This window comes from Protopterus annectens, chromosome 4.part0 (genome assembly GCF_019279795.1).
Source record: "Protopterus annectens isolate FY-2018-M chromosome 4.part0, PAN1.0, whole genome shotgun sequence".
Taxonomy (NCBI): Eukaryota; Metazoa; Chordata; order Ceratodontiformes; family Protopteridae; genus Protopterus; species Protopterus annectens.
Window position 1 is genome coordinate 912,539,218 of NC_056733.1, and position 20,087 is coordinate 912,559,304.

A 20,087-nucleotide genomic window follows, 5' to 3' on the forward strand; every position below is an offset into this window, starting at 1 on the left:
ATCTTCCCCATATGAAATCTGGTATACAGGATCACTTGAATTGTGGATGTCATGAACCACAGGGCTTTAAAAATCTCTTGCCAAGGTCACAAAACTGTTCTTGGGGATAGAGAGTAGACTGCCCAAAATGCAACTTTCTAGAGGGAGGAAATGTCACTGTACCGGAAATATCCAGCAGACATCTTGAAACAGGGACCAAGAGGGATCTAGGACAGATTAACTGGTGTTCAAAATAAAACCTAGTTAAGAGACTGGTAGTGAAGTGTACTCCCTGAAGATTTTTTGTTTGTACTGAAGTGGCCTGAAATTAAGCAGTCAGAGCCTGCAGAAAGCTATGACAGGGACACGCATTTTGTAAAACACCCTATGGACCACAGATTAATCAAAATAGATAACCCAATGCACAAAACCTTAAAAACTATCTACATCTGGAATGAGAAGTTATATGCAGGTAGACATCTTTCAGGTCCAAAGTAACCAAAAAAGGTGTGTGTGTGTGTGTGTGGGGGGGGGGGGGGTGACAGGAAATGTTTGACAGTTAATATCTTGAATTCTGGAACCTTTAGGAAAGTGTTTAGAAGGAATAAGTCCATAATTGGTCCCCCAGGTACCCTCCTTTCTTGAGACTAAAACAGTAAAATCCTTTTCCTGTATGAGAGGGAGGAACCAGTTAGCAACCCATGCCAAAACAGATTTAAAAGAATGGGAAGTCTGCGATTGGTTGGTGTGTACAAGTCTATCATATTTCCTTGGTATACTGACATTACCAATATTTTGGTAAAATTTGAAAAGCTTGGATTTGGCTTCAAATGTTGTTTCTTGGTTACAAGGCTATCTGGCCCACCTATGAAAAATGTTGAATTTGATGGAATCCCCCGAAGTAACTGGATAACTCCAGTGAAGTCTATATGCATCTATTACTCCCAAAACCCAAGCATCTGAAGTGGTTTTCCAAAGTGGGAGGGACATAAGCCTTTTCAGGTTGGGAAAGGGTTGGCAGAGGTGGATAAGGGAAGTCAAAAGTCAGTAATTTGTCAGTAAAGGATTCCCTGGATCCTTTGAATTCAGACTTTGGCTGTTTTTTTTTTGTGATGTGAAAAAATGTCACAGATTTTGAAGGGTAGCTCCTCTGAAACTTGGTGAAAGATCTTTTTCAAGCGTTACATTATCTACCCCTTTCCATCTAGTTTTTGGAAAACCTCAGAAGAGTTGCAAAACCGGTCACCCTTGCGGAAGCTGTAGCAAGTACTTCCTCGGACATAAAATCGGGAAGGGATTGCTGGCTAAGCTGGGCTTGCGTCTGGTGAAATGAGCCAGTAGCTACTACCCTGACGGAAGAATCAGCAGTGTCGTACCCACATTTAATTGAACACGTTCCTACTTGGGAAATAGTTAAGCATATCCTGTAAGGAGTCTGTCCCGAGCCAGGATGGTTAGAAATCAACTTTAGCCATGGTACAAAAATTAACTGTATATATCTGGTCATGGTGGTTAATGGCACAAAACAAGGTGACAGATGTGCAATTTTTTTTACACCACATCCATGTCTGGTTCTGCTATCTTTGTCAATAGGCAAGGCATTAGTGGGAGGAAGCATATGGAGATTGTATCCGATTATAATGAAATAAATGTTGGATCTGATGCATTTTTCAATACTTGTATCAGGTACCTTAAACCTCTCTGGCTTCTTGGCAGCAGGTGGCTGGGATCCAAGTGCCAAAGAAGCAGACAAAGGTATTCTCCAAAGCCTCTAGAACAGAGTTTTGGAATTTCTGTAAGCATAAGGTCATACCTTCCTTGTTAATCAGAAATTTGATTACCTTTCCAATTACTGTTCCATCATTTTGTAAATCATATTACCACATACACATTCCTCACTAGGAGAAACAGAAGACAGTGTCATCCCCCTCAGATTCGTTACTCAGCAGTGAATTTGAGATGAATAACCCAAACCCTCAAACTCTTGAAGGAAATCCTACTTCAGAGGACAACTCCTTATTCCTTTTATGAGACGTAGAAACAGAGGGGTAAGAAAATCCTTAGGGGCCGCAATGCCATGAGGGCTTTAAAAAGCCATTGATCGAAACTGAGCCACTCCTGCTGAGGGATCCTAGATGAAAGGAGCTGGAAGAGATGACAGTAAATCTGTCTTAAGAGTCTCCAAAGAAATTTTATGAGGAGCAAACTCCAGACATTTCTCCGGTGAGCCACCTGGGACATCCTTCCCAGACAAGAATCTAAGGGATTCTCCCCAGATCCCCCACCCCCAGACAATATCAGCCTTGACCCTACCTTTACAACAGAGCTGACTGTCCAGTCAATTTGGATATGCTGGAAACCTGTGCAATGGTGGCCACCTGAAGGGCCCTCGCAGCATAAACAAGTCAGATGGCCTGAGGGCTGTTCAAATGCCTCAAAGGAGATGTCAGACTGACTAAAAGCCACAGACTTCAGATAACTAAAGTTGAACGGAGAGGCCAAGTTTGATTTTTAAGGCTGATGGGGACATCTGATGCCACAGGCTCAGAAGCCATCCTAGCACAAGCCAATGCTTGAAGACCCTTGCCCAAGTTCTTTAAAACTTCACAGTGTAAACAACTATATTCTCAAGTAGAAAAGACTAGTGTATGATCACTACTAATGCTCTTGGCCAACATGAGTACTTTATTTATATATGTGTGTATATATATATATATATATATATATATATATATATATATATATATATATATATATATATACATATATATATATATATCTATATATATATGTGTGTGTATATATATACACATATATGTGTGTGTGTGTATCTATATATATACATACATATATATATATATATATATATATATATATATATGTGTGTGTGTATATATATATATATATATATATATATATATGTGTGTGTGTGTATATATATATATATATATATGTGTGTGTGTGTATCTATATATATATATATATATATATATATATATATGTGTGTGTGTGTTGTGTGTGTATATATATATATATATATATATATATATATATATATATATATATATATATATATATATATATATATATAAAGGAAATGAGAGGAAGAAGGGTCTTCAAAGGAGTATTTAATTCACAAAATGATTGTAGCTGGAAGAGACACCACAGCAGACAGATGCAGGAACATTTTTCATACAAGGATTAGTGTCAAAAAAGCAGAGTGATGTAGGACGCAGAAATCTTTATAAAGTACCAGCATACAATCTTGTGCATACGCCATATGTACAGCACACAAAGTTGCCCAAGCATTTGCAGGTTGGCCAGAAAAGATATCCTTGGAAAAATATGCCCAGTAACTTACAAATACTGCGACAGTGATACAAGAACATCTACCAGGCAAGACATGTGGGCAGGTGTTAACAGGGTATGCATCAGGAAGGAGACAAGGCATTACCCACTACTCCCCACTTTACTTCTACACACAGCTACATGTACATGCCAACACATGTAATGGGAAAGGGATATACACACACCAGCTCAGCAGCAACAGTATGACTACCCTCTATCCCCTGGCCACTTTACCCTCCCACCCAGCTCAAACCATCCACATCTTGGGTATAAGTTAAGTTGTTGTGCATGGAGAAACTGGACTTGTACAAAAGGACATGGGTATGACAAATATGCAGAGGCAATAAGGGATCAGACAGAGGTAGGGGGTAAAGGGGAGGGACTGATTAGTGTTTGGCTAACACCACACAGCTAGGACATCTCAAGTGAACATTGGTAACAGACTAGAGATGTGCATGCAAACTACAGCTAGAAAACAAACCCTGGTCACTGTAATGGCAGACTAACCAACTCTGCATATATAGGAAAAACAGAACGAAAAAACATAGTACCCCATGCACACACAAAGCATTTACTACAAAACAAGTGAACATTGGTAACAGACTAGAGGATGTGCATGCAAACTACAGCTAGAAAACAAACCCTGGTCACTGTAATGGCAGACTAACCAACTCTGCATATATACATTCAGGAAAACAACGTAAAACATAGTACCCCCCCACACGCACACAAAGGATTTACTACAAAACATTCCTTACTTTGCCTGAAGAAAGAGCTCCTTATTGAAGGGTTTGTGGCCCCACTTGTTGCGTCTCCCCCATCCTCCATAGAAGTTTCTACCATGTTGAAGGCCTGCTTGCCCCCGTGGCTCAAAAGTGAAGTTCAGCAAATGATTCAAGTTAATCTTCTTTGGGCCAGAGTACTGGGCAGGGCTGAACTCAGCCAGTCGAGTCTCTACTACCTAAAACAAAAGAAAAAAAAAACAGCTAAACATCTTTTAATTAACTACTCGTAGCACAATTACAATAAACTCCACAATAACTCAAAAGTGATATGCTGCCCAGAACCACTCACGCTAACATATGCCTTGACCTTTGCCTACCATGTGACAACTTATATACACCAGCAAGGAAAAAGGCAATATTCTGTACAGAACCCTGCACTGTATCCTAACTGAAGTGATTCCTTCATACACTTGGGTAAAACTGTCGAAAGGTCATGGAACAGGCTGATCCCACTTTATTCTCAGTCAATTCATAAAGTCCACCTGTGATCCCAACTGAACTTCCAAAGCACAGTGGTTTAGTCAGTTTCCACACTTATCAGGACAGCAGTAAAATGTACAGCATGCAATATGAGGCAGCAATCTTTGTACATTACAGTTCCCTGCACTCCAAACACTTCCTCTGAACTGATGCATGGCTTGTGTAGGCATCACATCAGTTTAATGACTACAAACATCCCAGGTCCAGGTTCTTAGACTCACCGATATTAGCTCACAAGTAACACCCAAGGTATTGCAAAGTACCCTTCCCGACACACCCCCTTAAGCTTAGATGCATTCCTCCTCTTCCAACTCCGGATAAGCCCGCCAGAAAACAGCAGAACACACACCATTCAAAATTATTCACTATTCAGTGCTGACATGTAAAACCCATGAAGCACAGCAAGTTTCTCACTCCAAAAAGGTAGTCTGGAAGTGTTACCACAAAGGCATAACAGTGTATTCATTACTGCTTCACACAAACAAAAACATGGAAGCAATTCAAGACAGTCAGGACCACTATGCTCTCAGAGCAAACTGTACATTGAAAACAAATGGCTGTTGTCTTTCATGTACTTAACCTTCCACCGCACAAACACAGTGAGCTGCTGCAAACATGGCCGGCAACTCCCAACATCTCCAGCTGCATACTGTGCGACCCAAGAATGACATCACTGCATCAATTTTCATAGCAAAAAAAATAATCAGGAAAGGCTTCCTTTTCTGCACCATGCTGTTTTGCATAACTAGTTATGTGCAGGACATAAGAAATCACACCAAATAAGAACACATTCCACTGAATAATAGTGCCCTACAACCAAACATGATTTTCAAAATACTACCTGTTCAGACGTTTATATCGGCACTCTCTAACTCGCAGGTGACTACAGAACAAAATTACAGAATATATTTGCACTTCATTATATTGTACTAATGAACTTTTCTACAGTAATGGACGTCCTCCTCTGAGATAACTACAAACAATGCCTACTGGCCAAGGTTGAGGCCAGCAACATTTATGGAAACCAGTAAACCTGCACACTTAAACTTTAACAAATAAATGCATCACATTGACTCAGAACAGCAAACTAAAAATGGGAAATCTCCATACTTGCAGCACTGTAACACTTGATGGGACAGTTTTTAACAAAGGCATCTGACAAAAAAAGAGTCTCATCTGGTCACAACAAAACAGGCCAACATTCATGGGTTTGGTTCAAGCAACTTTATTACACACAAACGCATCAGAAATTATGCTTTGTAACAAAAGTATAGTTGTGTACACTTACCATAATGTAGATGTTGGAGTGTATTCACTGCTGCAGTCATTACATTTGGGTAATCTGCTGGCAGGTTGCCCTCAGTCAGCCTGAATTCCAAAGACTTGGGTCCTGCATCGGTTGCAATCTTCTCTTCCATGACATCAGGTCGTCAGGGGTATAAAACATGCAGCCGATGCCATTTTCTTTGGTTTTTCTTGCCCCCGATGTCAGGTGCCCCCAAAAAGGTAGCATTATATATCTCTCTCCTATATATCTATATACATGCATCAATATCCACTTTACATTCATCTACATGCAAATACGCCACATAGGTTGTAGAAGATAGAGAAGGAAAGAAACTGTAGAACAGGGATGGTGGGACGGTAACCTGGACTGCAACAGTGAATACACTCGAACATCTACATTTATGGTAAGTGCACATAACTGTACAATGTTCTTCAAGTTTCACTGTTACAGTCATTACATTTGGGTAGAATCCCAAAGCTATGGTTGAGAGGCTGTAGCTAAACAGCATTAGGTGACGCTATAAGGCTCTGCAGCACTGCAGTGGCAAAGCCTGCCCTGGACTTACAGTAGAGAGGCAAATGGTAATGCTTTGTAAAGGTGTAAACAGAACTCCAAGTAGCAGCCTCTAGAATATCTTTGGTTGGTACTCCTATGAAAAAGGCTGCCGAAGTAGCTGCAGCTCTGGTGGAATGAGACATAATGCCCTTGGGCACAGCTTTACCATGGTGTAAGTAGCAGAAACGGATGCAGTGGCTTATCCACTTTGAAATTGCCTGCTTTGAGATAGCCTTTCCTTCTGATCCTGCAGCATGAAACTAGTAATTGCTCAGTTTTTGTCCTGCTCAAGTAGAATCTTAGCTGTCTGTGCATGTCCAAGGAATGCAGAATTCTCTCCCCTTTGTTCTGTGGATTTGGATAAAAAGTTGACAGATGAATTATTTGGTTAAGAGCAACACTGGAAACCACCTTAGGCATAAAAGTAGGATTTGTCCTCAGACACCCTGTCTGGGTAAAATATGATAAAAGGCTCTACAGCCATGAGGGCCTGTGGCTCCGAAACCCTTCTTGCTGAAGTAATTGCTAGTAGCACAGCTATCTTCCATGATAAGAACTTTATATCAGCGGTAGCGGCTGGTTCAAATGGAGGCATGGTGAGCTTTTCCAACACATAATTGAGGTCCCATGCAGGTAATGGTGATCTTCGAGGAGGGCTTAGGTTTTTGGCTCCTCTAAGATACTGCTTTAGTAAAGGATGAGAAAAGATTGGTGGCTCTGTATTGTAATAAGCCGAAATGGCAGAGGCATGGATTTTGATTGATGAGAAAATTAGGCCTTTGTGAAGCATCTCAGTTAAGTACTGTAATATCTGAGGAATATGTGGTTCTGCTGTACAAGTTCCTTGTGCTCGATTCCAAGCACAGATTCTCTTCCATTTGTCAGCATAAGATTTTCTAGTACTAGGCCTTCAGGCTTCCAAAATGACATCCATCACAGCTTTACTGAGGTGTCGCTCGTATGACTACATGATTAGCCATGCTGCCAGGTTCAGAGTCTGAAGTTGATTGTGCAGGATCTGATTGTTTTGCTGGGACAGTAAGTGTGGTCTTTGAGGCAAGGTCCAAGCTGGGTATTGAGACAAGTTCCTTAGGATTGGGTACCAGTATTGGCGGGGCCAGTCCGGGGCAATTAATATCTTTGGCTTCTCGGACTTTTAGGAGGACCTTGGGTAGAAGAGGCAGAGGAGGAAAAGCGTAAACTGACCATTTTTTTCAACTGAAGGATAGGGTGTCCACCTTCATTGCTCGTCTGTGATAAGTCCTTGTACAGAATCTTTTCAATTGATAATTTTGAGGAGAGGCAAATAGATCTATGTCTGGGCTCCCCCATATCTCTATTATCATGCTGAATACTTGTGGATTTAGTTTCCACTCGTGAGGTTCCATAAGGTTTCTGCTTAAATAGTCTGCCAGAGTGTTCTGTTTTCCTAGCAGGAATTGAGCTTGAAGATTTGGTAGGTCAAAGCTGTGACCCACAGTGCCATGGCTAATCTGCAAGGGGGATATGAGTGTGTGCCCTCTTGCTTGTTTATATACCATATGACTGTGGTGTTGTCGTCTATCAGTAGTTGTCCTGGATGAAGCAAGTCCTTGAAGGCTGTTAGGGCATTTTGAACAGCTAGCATCTCTTTCTGGTTGATATGTAGATGCATTTGATTTGGTGCCCATATGCCCTGAATGCATCTTCCTGCCATGTGGGCCCCCCAGGCATAATCTGATGAGTCTGTTAAGGTTTGGCTGGCAGGGGGTAGAGTGAAGGGCCATCCCATGTTTTGGTGACATGCCTTTGCCCACCATAGAAAAGTACAGTTTTGTACCTACCATAAATGTAGATGTTAGAGTGCTCATACAGCTGCAGTCATAACAGAATGGTTATCCTGCCGTCAGGTGGGTCCTTGGTCGGCCAAATTCCAAAGTCTAGGTCCAGCGTCGGTTGTCGTCGCTTCTTCCCTGACGTCAGTGCGGCAGGAGTATAAAAGAGGCAGCCAACGCCATTTTCTTCAGTTTTTCTTGCCCCAGATGTCAGGTGCCCCCAGAAGGAAGGCAAACAATGTTATGCAAAGATGCAATGTTGATAAATCAAAAACAGTAGTTGCAAGCAAATACACCATAAAAGAATACCCCCAAAAGGTTATATGAAAAGTGTTTGTCATAAGGCCTGTCCTAAGAGGGGATGGAAGGAGGGAAACCTGGACTGCAGCTGTATGAGCACTCGAACATCTACATTTATGGTAGGTACAAAACTGTACTATGTTCATCGTGCATACAGCTGCAGTCATAACAGATGGGTAGAATCCCAAAGTTAAGTAAGGGTGGTAGGCACTAAGTGGAACTAGGAGGGGCTAGGATGTCCTGCAGGACTGCTGTGGCAAAGCCCTCTCTAGATTTTGAATATAGTGGGAGGTGATAGTGCTTGGAGAAAGTGTGCACTGAACTCCAGGTGGCTGCTTCCAAAATGTCCTTGGGAGGGACCCCCCTGAGGAAGGCTGCAGAGGTAGCTGTGGCTCTGGTGGAGTAGGATCTGATGCATGCAGGCACAGTTTTTCCATGAAATGAGTAACAAAAGCGTATGCAGTGGGCTATCCATTTTGAAATTGTCTGTTTGGAAATAGCCTTTCCCTGAGCACCTGCAGCATAGGACACAGAGTTGCTCAGATTTCCTGAATGGCTTTGTTCTGTCCAAATAGTAACAAAGTTGTCTGTGAATGTCCAAGGAATGTAGTAGTCTTTCTCCTTTGTTTTGTGGATTAGGATAAAAGGTAGGTAAGTGGATAGTCTGATTCAAAGCTACACTGGATACTACCTTTGGCATAAAGGTAGGGTTGGTTCATAAGGAAACTCTGTCCTGATGGAAAATGATGAATGGTTGCACAGCCATGAGGGCCTGTAGCTCCGAAACCCTGCGTGCTGAGGTGATAGCCAGAAGAAAGGCTGTTTTCCATGACAAGTACTGTAACTCTTATGAAGCTGGCTCGAAGGGAGGAAGGGTCAGCTTTTCCAATACGAAGTTGAGGTCCCAAGCAGGGACTGGTGGTTTCCTTGGGGGTTTTATATTCTTTGCCCCTCTGAGGAACTGCCTTAAGAGGGTGAGAGAATAAAGGAGGATCTGTGTTGTAATGTGCAGAAATGGCTGAAGCGTGGATCTTGGAGAAAGAAAGTCCATTGTTTAACATCTCAGCTAGGTAGTGTAAAATTTGAGGTATATTTATTACCCAAGGATTCTGTCCCTTTTCTTGATTCCAGGCACAAAATCGTTTCCATTTCGCGGAGTAGGCCTTTCTAGTAGAAGGTCTTCTGGCCTCCAAGATGACATCCTGCACCTCCTTGGAGAGGAGAAACTGTTGAGAAATCAAGGAATTCTCCATGCAGCTAGATTTAGAGTTTTGAGATTGCTGTGAATGGTTTTGTAGTTGTGCTGGGACAGCAGAAGAGGGACTAGAGGTAGGATCCATGGTGGGGAATGTGTCAGGCTCTTCAGGAGTGGATACCAGTGTTGTCTTGGCCAGTCTGGAGCAATGAGAATCATTTCCGGCCTCTCTGCTCTGGCTTTTAATAGAACTTTGGGGCAGCAGAGGAAGACGCGGGAAGGCATAGACTGTCAAATGTTGCCCAATTGAAGGAAAGTGCGCCCACTTTCCAGGCCTGTGGATGGTAGGTCCTTGAACAAAATTTTTTCAACGGGCAATTTCTGTGGGTAGCAAAGAGATCTATGTCTGGCTGTCCCCATGCCCGAGTAATCTTTGTGAAAACTTGAGGATGCAACTTCCATTCGTGCGGATCTGTCATATTTCTGCTTAAGTTGTCTGCCAGTGTGTTTTCCTTCCCTGGCAGGAATTGTGCCTGTAGTTGAATTTGCAGTTCCAGTGCTGTGTTCCATAGGGTCATGGCTTGCCTGCACAGGGGGGTATGAATGAGTTCCCCCCTGTTTATGTACCACATCACTGTGGTGTTGTCTGTCCTTAATAGCTATCCTGGATGTAGTAGGTCTTTGAAGGTCAAAATAGCCTTTTGTACGGCTAGCATTTCCTTTTGGTTGATGTGAAGGTGCTTCTCTTTTCGGGTCCATTTTCCCTGAATGCACTGATCTGTCATGTGTGCTCCACAGGCGTAGTCTGTAGTGATGATTTGAGTTGCTTGAGGTACACAGAACGGAAGACCTGTGTTTCTTTGGCAAGCTAGAGTCCACCACAAAAATTCCTTTTGAAGGCATGGAATGAGTGGTATAATTGCTTCCAAGCTGTGGCTGTGTTGAGACCATAAGTTTTTCAGGTACCATTGAAGTTTCCTCATATGCAGCTTTGCACATGGGATTAGTAGGATGCAAGATGCCATGAATCCCAGAGCCTGCAGGATTTTCCTTGCAGTTAGCCTGGTGTAAGTTGCCATTTTTTTGAAGTATGGAGACAGTTGCCCTTGCTTTTCTGGCGTAAGGTAGGCCATCTGGGTGGTTGTATCCAAGCTGGCACCCAGGAAAATTATTTGTTGAGAGGGTATTGGTTTTGATTTCTTTTTGTTGACTGTGTATCCCAGGAAGTTCAACAGTTTTATTACAAATGCCAGGTGCTGCAGTATGTCCTTGCTGTCTGCTTGGATCAGGCAGTCGTCCAGATATGGGTAGATTTGTATCCCTTGTAGTCTGCAGAAGGCGATTACTGATGCCAGGCATTTCATAAACACTCTGGGCGCAGTAGATAAGCCAAAGGGCAATGCATAGAATTGGTAATGGGTTGAACCTGCAAGAAATCTGAGGTATCTTCTGCAATCTTGTCTGATAGGGACATGCAGGTATGCCTCCTTGAGGTCCAATGTTACCAGCCAAGACTCCTTGCCCAGCATGGGAAGAAGCTGCTGTAATGTGAGCATCTTGAATTTTGGCACCTGTAGATATGTGTTTAGGATGGATAGGTCTAAGATATGTCTCCAATCTTTGTCTTTCCTTGGTACCAGGAATAGTCTGGAATAAAACCCTTGACCTTGTTCTTTTGCAGGTACCTCTTTAATTGCTTTCATGTCCATGAGAGCTGAAACTTGTTTGTGCCTCTGCCCTTTGATGTTGTGGCAGGTTTGGCATGCCTCTCATTTTTGGAAGGGTGTGAAAGTGGAACCTGTAGCCTCTGTCTATAATGTCCAGAATCCATTTCTCTTTTTTAACAATATGCCAATTTTTTGAGAATGCCAGTTTTCTGCCCAAAGGTGCTGCCATTAAAGTTTTGCTTGGCAGGTGTAGGGGGAAGTCATTGTGTCTGTTTTCTAAAAAACTGTGCTCTATCTTCTCCACCTCCTGGGGTAGGTGCTTGCCACTGTCTGGCTCTGAAAGATCCTTGAGGTTGCCCTCTACCCCTTGGGCGCCTGTATTTGCCCCTTTGAGGTCTGTCCGTGGCTGGAAAGGACCAATTTTTTGAAGGCCAATTTCTGCTGAAACATGGAGGCTGTACCTGCAGGAAATCTTTCACTGTTTGCATGGATTTCGCTTTTTCCTCCATTTTCTTTAGCACCTCCTCAGCTTTAACACCAAACAATACATCTTTTTGAAGAGGTGCATCTAATAATTTAGCTTTGACATGATCTGGTAAGGTTTGCTCTGAGCCACGCATGCCTACGTATAACAGAACCTGTAACAGCAGCTCTACATGAGGCCTCTAAAGCATCAAAACCACACTGCAAGGGATGTTTACCTACTTGCTCTGCACCATGTAACAAATCCCGCAACTCTAAATCTGGTTGGTCTGGTTGCGTCATCTTGCTTTTCAGCTGAGATATCAAAAACTGTTGATACTTTAACATATGGAACTGACAGTTTAATGCCCTCATGGTTAAAGTGGCCGAGGTGTACACCTTTTCCCCCCATCTTTCTAAAGCTCTGGAATCTCTCTCTGAAGGTAACGTGTTTTTAGCAGTAGAGGCCTTAATTCCCTTGGGACCCTGTGAAATAGTTTTGGGGTCAGCAGTATGGTTTTTATATAGGAACTGGTGAGAATCAGGAACCCGGTAATACCTGTCTGGTTTAACAGGAGCTGGAGGCAAAGAATCTGGATTAAGGCTGGCTTCTGTGTACACATCATCCAATATATCTAAAACAGGAGGGATAGCCAGAGGCCTATGCTGGGGGAGCAGAAGAAATTCCCTGAGCCTTTTCTTGGAATCTGAGTAATCTTGGCCTTCCCAGTGAAAGTGTTCCCTCAGTGTATGCAGGGTTTCCCCAAAAGAGAAGTCCTCAGGAGGGGAGACCGAGGGGAATAGACTCCTCTGCATCAGAGGATTCGAATGGAGAATAGGCATAATCCCGGTACTCAGATAGTTCTGAGGTAATAGAAGCTTGATCTGAGGAAGGGTAGTCTTCCTCTAGTCTGGGCCTTTTGTCAGAGGGGGGTTGAGAACCCCTGATAAGAGTAATCAAATCCTCAGCCATTTTAAGCATCTGTTTTTTAGGCATGGTGCCTTGAGAGGGGGTCTGAGGAACCTGTTTTTTGGTTTTCATGGCTGCTTTAGATTTAGTGAAGGCTTTAATAGGGAAGGAGGAAGGCCTGAAGGCCCCTTGAGAAATGGCAGGCCTGTCTAAATTCTGAGTTTCCCCGCCAGGAGTGGCGTCGGAGTCTGTAGTAAGAATGGGGGCCTGCGACCTCTGGTACTGAAAACACCGGTAATGCATTGTCATCGGTACTCAGGGGCTGCGTAGGCGCCTCGCTGAGTACCGGAAAACCGGTAGTCAGCCTTAGAGTGGTTTCAGTAGGTGGCGCGGACCCCGTATGTCGGTCCTAATCTTTGCGTTTTTTGCTCAAAACTGTAGTTGGAGTATCCGACATAATATAATTAAATTTTTGACAAAGTGAAGGGCGAACTCTGCCCGACACTTAATAGTGCACTTATTGAATCTAGCACAAAAACGGCAGGCCGAGACGTTGTGGTCTGGGCCTAAGCAAGGTATACAGAAAGAGTGGAAATCCTTATGCGGTATTTGCTTCCCACATGAAATGCAATTATTAACTGTCACATCGGTCTGAGGCAAGAAAAGTTTCCCCAACGGGGTACTTAGCTTTCAAGACGACTTCGGCTGAAATACTTTCGTAAATCTCAGAAGCTGGCCGACCGGCACTTGCGAACTGCTTCTGCTTCGGGCACCGCGCGGCAAGAAAGACTAAAGAAAATGGCGTCTGCTGCCTCTTTTATACCCCTGCTGCACTGACGTCAAGGAAGAAGAGACAACCGACGCCGGACCTAGACTTTGGAATTCGGCCAACCGAGGACCCGCCTGATGGCAGGATAACCCATCTGTTATGACTGCAGCTGTATGCACGATGAACATCTCCTGTTGCAGGTAGGGGATGAGAGGAATCATTGTTTCCAGACTGTGAATGTTGACTCCATAAACTTTTTAGGTACCATTGAAGTTTCCTCGTATGCAGTCTTGAATATGGAATTAGGATGCAGGATGCCATGAAGCCCAGAGCCTGCAGAATTTGTCTTGCAGAAGACTGGGTTTTTGTTGCCATTAGTTTGAAGTAAGTAGTCAGTTGCCTTTGTCTGGTGTGAGGTAAGCCATCTGGGCAGTTGTATGCAAGCTTGCACCCAGGAATGTTATCGTTTGAGAGGGTACCAGTTGTGATTTCTTTTCGTTTGTGTACCCTAGGCATGCCAGAAGCCTTTTCACAAACGCCAGGTGTCGTAGAAGAGTGTCCTTGTTCTCTGCTTGAATGCGACAGTCGTCCAAGTAAGGATATATTTGAATGCTACTTTGTCTGCAAAATGCAATTACTGGTGCCAGGCACTTTGTAAAGACCCTGGGCGCAGTAGATAAGCCAAAGGGCAGTGCAGAGAATTGGTAATGCATTAAGCCAGCCTTGAATCTGAGGTAACTTCTGCACGACTGTCTTATTGGGACATGCAGGTATGCCTCTTAAGTCTAAAGTCACCAGCCAAGCATTCTTGCTCAGCATGGGCAGAAGCTGTTGCAAAGTGAGCATTTTCAATTTTGGAATGTCCAGTTATGTGTTCAAAATCGATAAATCCAGTATTGGCCGCCAGGCCTTGCCCTTTCTGGGTACCAAGAACAGTCGAAGAAAAACCTTGTCCTTTTTCCTGTTCTGGTACTCTCTGAATGGCCCCCATATCCATGAGGGACGTAACCTATTTGTGCCTCTGCCCATTGGTTTTTTGGCAGGTCTGGCCAACCATTTGTCATTGGCAGAGTGTGGAAATGGAATCTGTATCCCTGTGATACGATGTTCAGTACCCACTTGTCCTGGGTTATTAACTGCCAATTTTGAGCAAAAAGTACTTATTTCCCCCTATGGGTGCTGCCAAAAGATAAGTGCTTGGTGTAGGCAGAGGGAAGTCATTGGGATTGCTTTCTGCAGGTTTGCGCTTTATCTCCTCCAGATTTGGAGGTGGATGCGCCCCATTGCTTTGACCTGTACGAGTCTTGAGCCTGGTACCTGGAACCCTTAGGGCGTCTGGATTTGCCCCTTTGAGCTCTGACACAGGAAAGGACCAATTTTTTGTAGGCCAGTGTCTACTGAAACTAGGTGGCTGCACTTGTAAGAAATCTTTAACAGTTTGCATAGACTTAGCTTTGTCTTCCATTTTCTTTAAAACCTCTTCTGCCTTAATACCAAACAGAGAATCATGCTGTAAAGGTTCATCTAGCAATTTAGCTTTAACATGATCATGCAAATTTTCTTTTAACCAAGCATGCCTCCTAATCACAGATCCAGTAACTGCGGCCCTGCAAGAGGTCTGTAAAGAATCAAAACCACATTGCAAAGTATGCTTTCCAACTTGTTCAGCTGCATGCAATAATTCCTGCAATTCCTTATTTTCTGCACATTCTGAAATCAACATTTTCTGTTTCAGCAATCCCATAACATGCTGTTGGTACTTAAGCATATGTAATTGACAGTTTAAGGCCCCGATTGCCAAGGTTGCAGATGTATAAACATTTTTTCCCCATCTGTCCAGCGCCCTTGAATCTCTGTCGGAGGGGGTAGGGTTTTTTGCTGTTGAGGCCTTAACTCCCTTTGGACCCTGTGAAACAGTTTCAGGATCAGCAGCAGGGTTTCTAAATAATTTATGAGAGTCAGGGACCCTGTAATACCGGTCAGGCTTACTGAGAGCCAGAGGTAGAGTGTCAGGCTTGACTCCGAAAAAACATCATCCACAATGTCTAACAGGAGGAATGGCTAAAGGCTTGTGCTGAGGGAGAAGGAGGAAATCCCTAAGCCTCTTTTTTGGATTCTGAGAAGTCTGGACTCTCCCAGTGAAAATGCTCCCTCAAAGTAAGCAAGGTTTCTCCAAATTAATAATCCTCAGGAGGAGATGCAGATGGAATAGACTCCTCAGCATCAGAATCCTCAGAGAGGTAAAGATAATTCCTGATCAGAAGAGGAATCAGAAGAAATAGAAACCTGATCTGAAGATTCATAGTCAGTGTCTTGCCTAGGCCTCTTACCTGGAGGGGGATGGGTAATCCTGATCAAGGTAATAAGGTCTTCAGCCATTTTGATCATCTGTTTTTAGGCATAGAGGCCTGCGCACGTGGCTCAGGCGTCAGTCTTTTAGTTTTAGAAGGTGTCTTTGCCTTTGGTTTTGCAGCTTTGTTTGATACAAAAATGTTGAGGTCTGAATACACCCTCAGAAGCCGGTGCCTGCTCAGCATCTCCAGACCCATCCGAGGGAGATGCATCTGTCGGTCCAATACCTTGAGTATCTTGCGGCATGCCGGACTCCAAATGGGTGTTGGTAGGGGCCTGCGACTCGAAGGTAGCAGGTATCAGGGGCTGCGAAAGCGCCTCACTGAGTACCGATGAACCGGCAACTGGCTTAGGAGAAGCTTAGTCTGTTTTGGATCTCTACTGCCTTTCTCTGTCCTTTTCTGTGTGTTTATGTACTCTGGTAGTCTGATTGCTATCTGACGACATCTCTGGGTAGTTAAATCAGTTTACAAAATACTTAAATGCAAAAATATACCGACGCTTAATAGTGCGTTGGTTAAATCTAGCACAAAACAGACAGCCAGGCACGTTGTGATCAGGGCCTAGGCAAGGAATACAGTATAAATGGAAAGCCTTATGAGGTATTTGCATCCCACAAGTAATAGAAAAAGTTAATTGTGACATCGGTAAAAAGCAAGAAAAAAGTTTCCCTAACGGGGTACTTAGCTTCATTGAAGACTTTGGTTCTGAAACTCAAACGCGAATATTTCAGTAGTCGGCTGACCGACACTTGCGAAATGCTTCTGCTTCGGGCACCGCGCAGCAAGAAAGACTAAAGAAAACGCCGCTGGCTGCATGTTTTATACCCCCGATGACCTGACATCATGGAAGAGAAGGCAGCAACCAAAGCAGGACCCAAGACTTTGGAATTCAGGCCGACTGAGGGCAACCTGCCAGCAGATTACCTAAATGTAATGACTGCAACAGTGAAACACATAGAACATATAAAATAAACTTATAGACCAACTACCACACTCACTCTGGCTGTCCTCTCCAAATGGCACTGCTGCCTGCACGAGCTCACAATTTACATCCACATGCTACATCTGGAAACGCTTACTAAAGGTACATACACACACCGATCTAAAGCCTCAATCTGAGAAGTGATCCAAATACAAAATGACAGTATTCAATGACATGCAATTTACAAAAATGATCTTCTGACATGCAGTTACACAGAACTAATTATCTGACATGTAATCATTCACATAAAACAATTATGTCCAGGTTGCTGTGTATTTTACACTAGGTCTACAAATACGACCTGATCATGTAACATTAAAGTCAGAATTGGATTTAGAAACATGTAGTCTTCAAGGAATGTTCAAGTTTGGAGACAACTGGGACATCATCAGGAATGGATACTGCGACATGTTCTTCGGTACAAAGATTGTAAGAGTTGCTCGGAGATCTAGAGTATCAGATGTATGATGCTGCAATATCACTTCTCATACAGGAAGATAACTGCGGTTTCCCCTGTGCTCTATACCCTCAGATTCCACTAAGTACGATCTCAGCTCAGTACATATACCTCTCACTTGACCAATTCGATCAAAGCCTTTTGCCGTTTGCATCCTCTCTTAAAGGACAAAGAAATCTGCTCATTTTATCATAGCTGGACTTCTGAGAAGAATGCTTCTTAAAAAGTCAGGCTTTGATTGCTCTGTTTTTAGCATTAGGCACCAAAGTAGAACTAATAGGCAAGATTGTTCTGGTTTGCCTAGATAGTATGAGAAGGCAAGAAAAGTAGATTCTCAGGGTATATTTCTGAGATTAAGTAAATTCAAGACGATATCTATTTGATCTCTCCAGTAATTGCTTTGCACTCTGTACTGCACGTTCAGGAAGGCTGCTTGAGGATATTGAGGATTGCTAATATGGAGAAAGTCCCACTCTTTTGCAAATCTCTGAAACAAGACTGGTAAACTAGATACTGTTGTCAGAAATAAGTGTGTGGACTACCATGGACTGAGAAATGTTTAATCTTAACTACAGCACAGGACGTTAGGTTAAGTAGCAAACTGATCTCAAACCAGTTCGAATAGTCTACCAACACTAAGTAATGTTGATTGTTCCACTCAAGTTAGTGGCTGCTTTTGACAAAGGCAGTTCAGGAATCTGGCTTAGCTGAAGTGGCTCTTTTTGCAAATGCGGCTTAGTACTGTTGCATACTGAAGAAATCACTATCAATGTCTTTCACTAGAGAAGGCCAAAATGCTAGTGCACTCGCTCTTCTTTTGGTAGAATTGGAACTTAGGTGACCAGAATGCAAACTCTGAACGTATTCATGCGGTAAGTAGAACAATAACTTTTGGACCTTAGAAAAAGATAGCATCTTCCATTAGCTTCTCATCTCTGTATGGAAAGTAAGGTTCAATTTCTGGCGGTACACATGATTGCTTTGACAGCCATCCTACATGATGACGTGGTTGAGCTTTTGCAATACTGGATCAGTCTTTGTATGATCGCTTAGTTCATTTCTCGCGGTAAAAAAATTACTCACTTCCATGACAAACTCCATTCTCTGCATCATGCTGTTCCGTGCTATTTCTGGGCCAGATAAAGTTGTTTACCGTTTGTACACCATTTTGAAATTGTACTTTTGAAATTCTAGCATCATTCTCTGTAATCGTGCTGGAACAGAATACATAGACTTCTTAAAAATGGTGCCTAGAGGTTGTTCAGTTTCCATTTGGATAGGTCAGCCATAAATATAATCATGGAACTTCGAATATGCGAACACAACTGCCATAACTTCCTTCTCAATTTGAGCATACTGCATCTCAGTTTGGGTAACAGGTCTAGATGCATAGGCAACAGGTCTACCTTCTTGAAGAATAACTGCACCAAGACCGAACTTTGAAGCATCACAGGAAAGAACTACTGGTTTGTGGACATCACAGTATCTTAATGTAGAAGGGTTAGCAATTTGCTGTTTGAGGTCATCAAATGCTCTCTGGTGGTGTTCTAACCATGACCGTGCAACATGTCTCAGCTCTCTTAAAGGCACTGATAACTCACTAAAGTCTGGGATATATTTGCCCAAATAGTTAACCATACCAAGAAAACACTGTAGGGCTTGGACATTCTTCAGATGCCAGCTCCAGACAATCTGCTTGCTTGGAAGGGTCCAGTCGTAAGCCTGTACTGGTAAATAAACTAACTACATAAGCAACTTAGGCTAGTTCATAGGTAGGTACTAGGCTATCGGCCCAAGGGCCTAAGTAAGCCTAGCCAACATGGTTCTCTGGCTTACGCCACCCAAGAAAAGTTTTCCTGTGCCCCTGTCGAGCAGAGCCACAGAAGTGATCCCCAGTGTACATTTCCTATTTCCCATCCACTTAAAGATTTTTCTTGAAGAGTGCTAATGAGGAACTTTGCTCGACAGATACGTAGCTTGTTAGAGTATGGGAAGTCTCTGGGACAGGAATCTATCCCTCCAGCATGTCCTGTTTATTTTGGTGACAAGGTTTAGGTCCCTAGGGCGTGTAGCTCGGAAGGATTGGGATTTCTTTAGGTGCAGCATGTCCAGCAGCTCTGGGTTTGACATAACCTTATATGTTAGGCAGAGATCACCTCGGAGAAGGCGACATGCTACGGAGTAAAGCTGGAGTTTGAGACTGTCAGTGTTGGGCATCTGTTTGAGGTCAGTAAGCCTATGTGAGATACTTCTGTGGCCTTTCCAGCTGCTGCAGAGGTCTTGAGGTACATTACAAAAAAGGACGCTGTACTCTATAATGGGTCTAATGAGTGTTGAGTAGAGGGGAACAATGACCTCTTTTCCTAGACTAGTACCCTTTTGTGATGGTGTGCCACACAGAATTTCCTGACTATTGTGGCAATGTAATTATCAAAGGAGATACTACTGTTCAACTGGGTCCCGAGGTCTCTTACCACACATTCGGCATCAAGTAGACTGCCGCCTATGTGGTAGTTCATGGGTACAGAGTTTTTACCAAAGGGGATGACCATGCACTTTTTGGCACTGAGCTTGAGGCCATGGCTCTGACACCAGTCATCCGTCTCAGTGAGGCCCTTCTGTAGGATGTCCATGTCATTTGGAGACTCAACTATAGCTCATACTTTGCAGTCATTCATTAGCCAAAGGCCTTCTGTGTTAGCCTTTACTTCAGAGAAGTAGATACCAAACAGGAGGTCCCAG

At 43.2% G+C, this 20,087-nt stretch overlaps 1 protein-coding gene across 1 annotated transcript in view; it reads right to left on the minus strand.

Moving 5' to 3' along the window:
* RNF10 (ring finger protein 10) overlaps positions 1 to 20,087 on the minus strand; it is a 2,146,785-nt gene that overhangs the window by 1,826,163 nt on the left and 300,535 nt on the right. Inside the window, exon 3 of the mRNA XM_044069816.1 lies at positions 4,086 to 4,288. Within this exon, the coding sequence (XP_043925751.1) occupies positions 4,086 to 4,288 (203 nt within the window). The remainder of the gene's footprint in view (positions 1 to 4,085; positions 4,289 to 20,087) is intronic.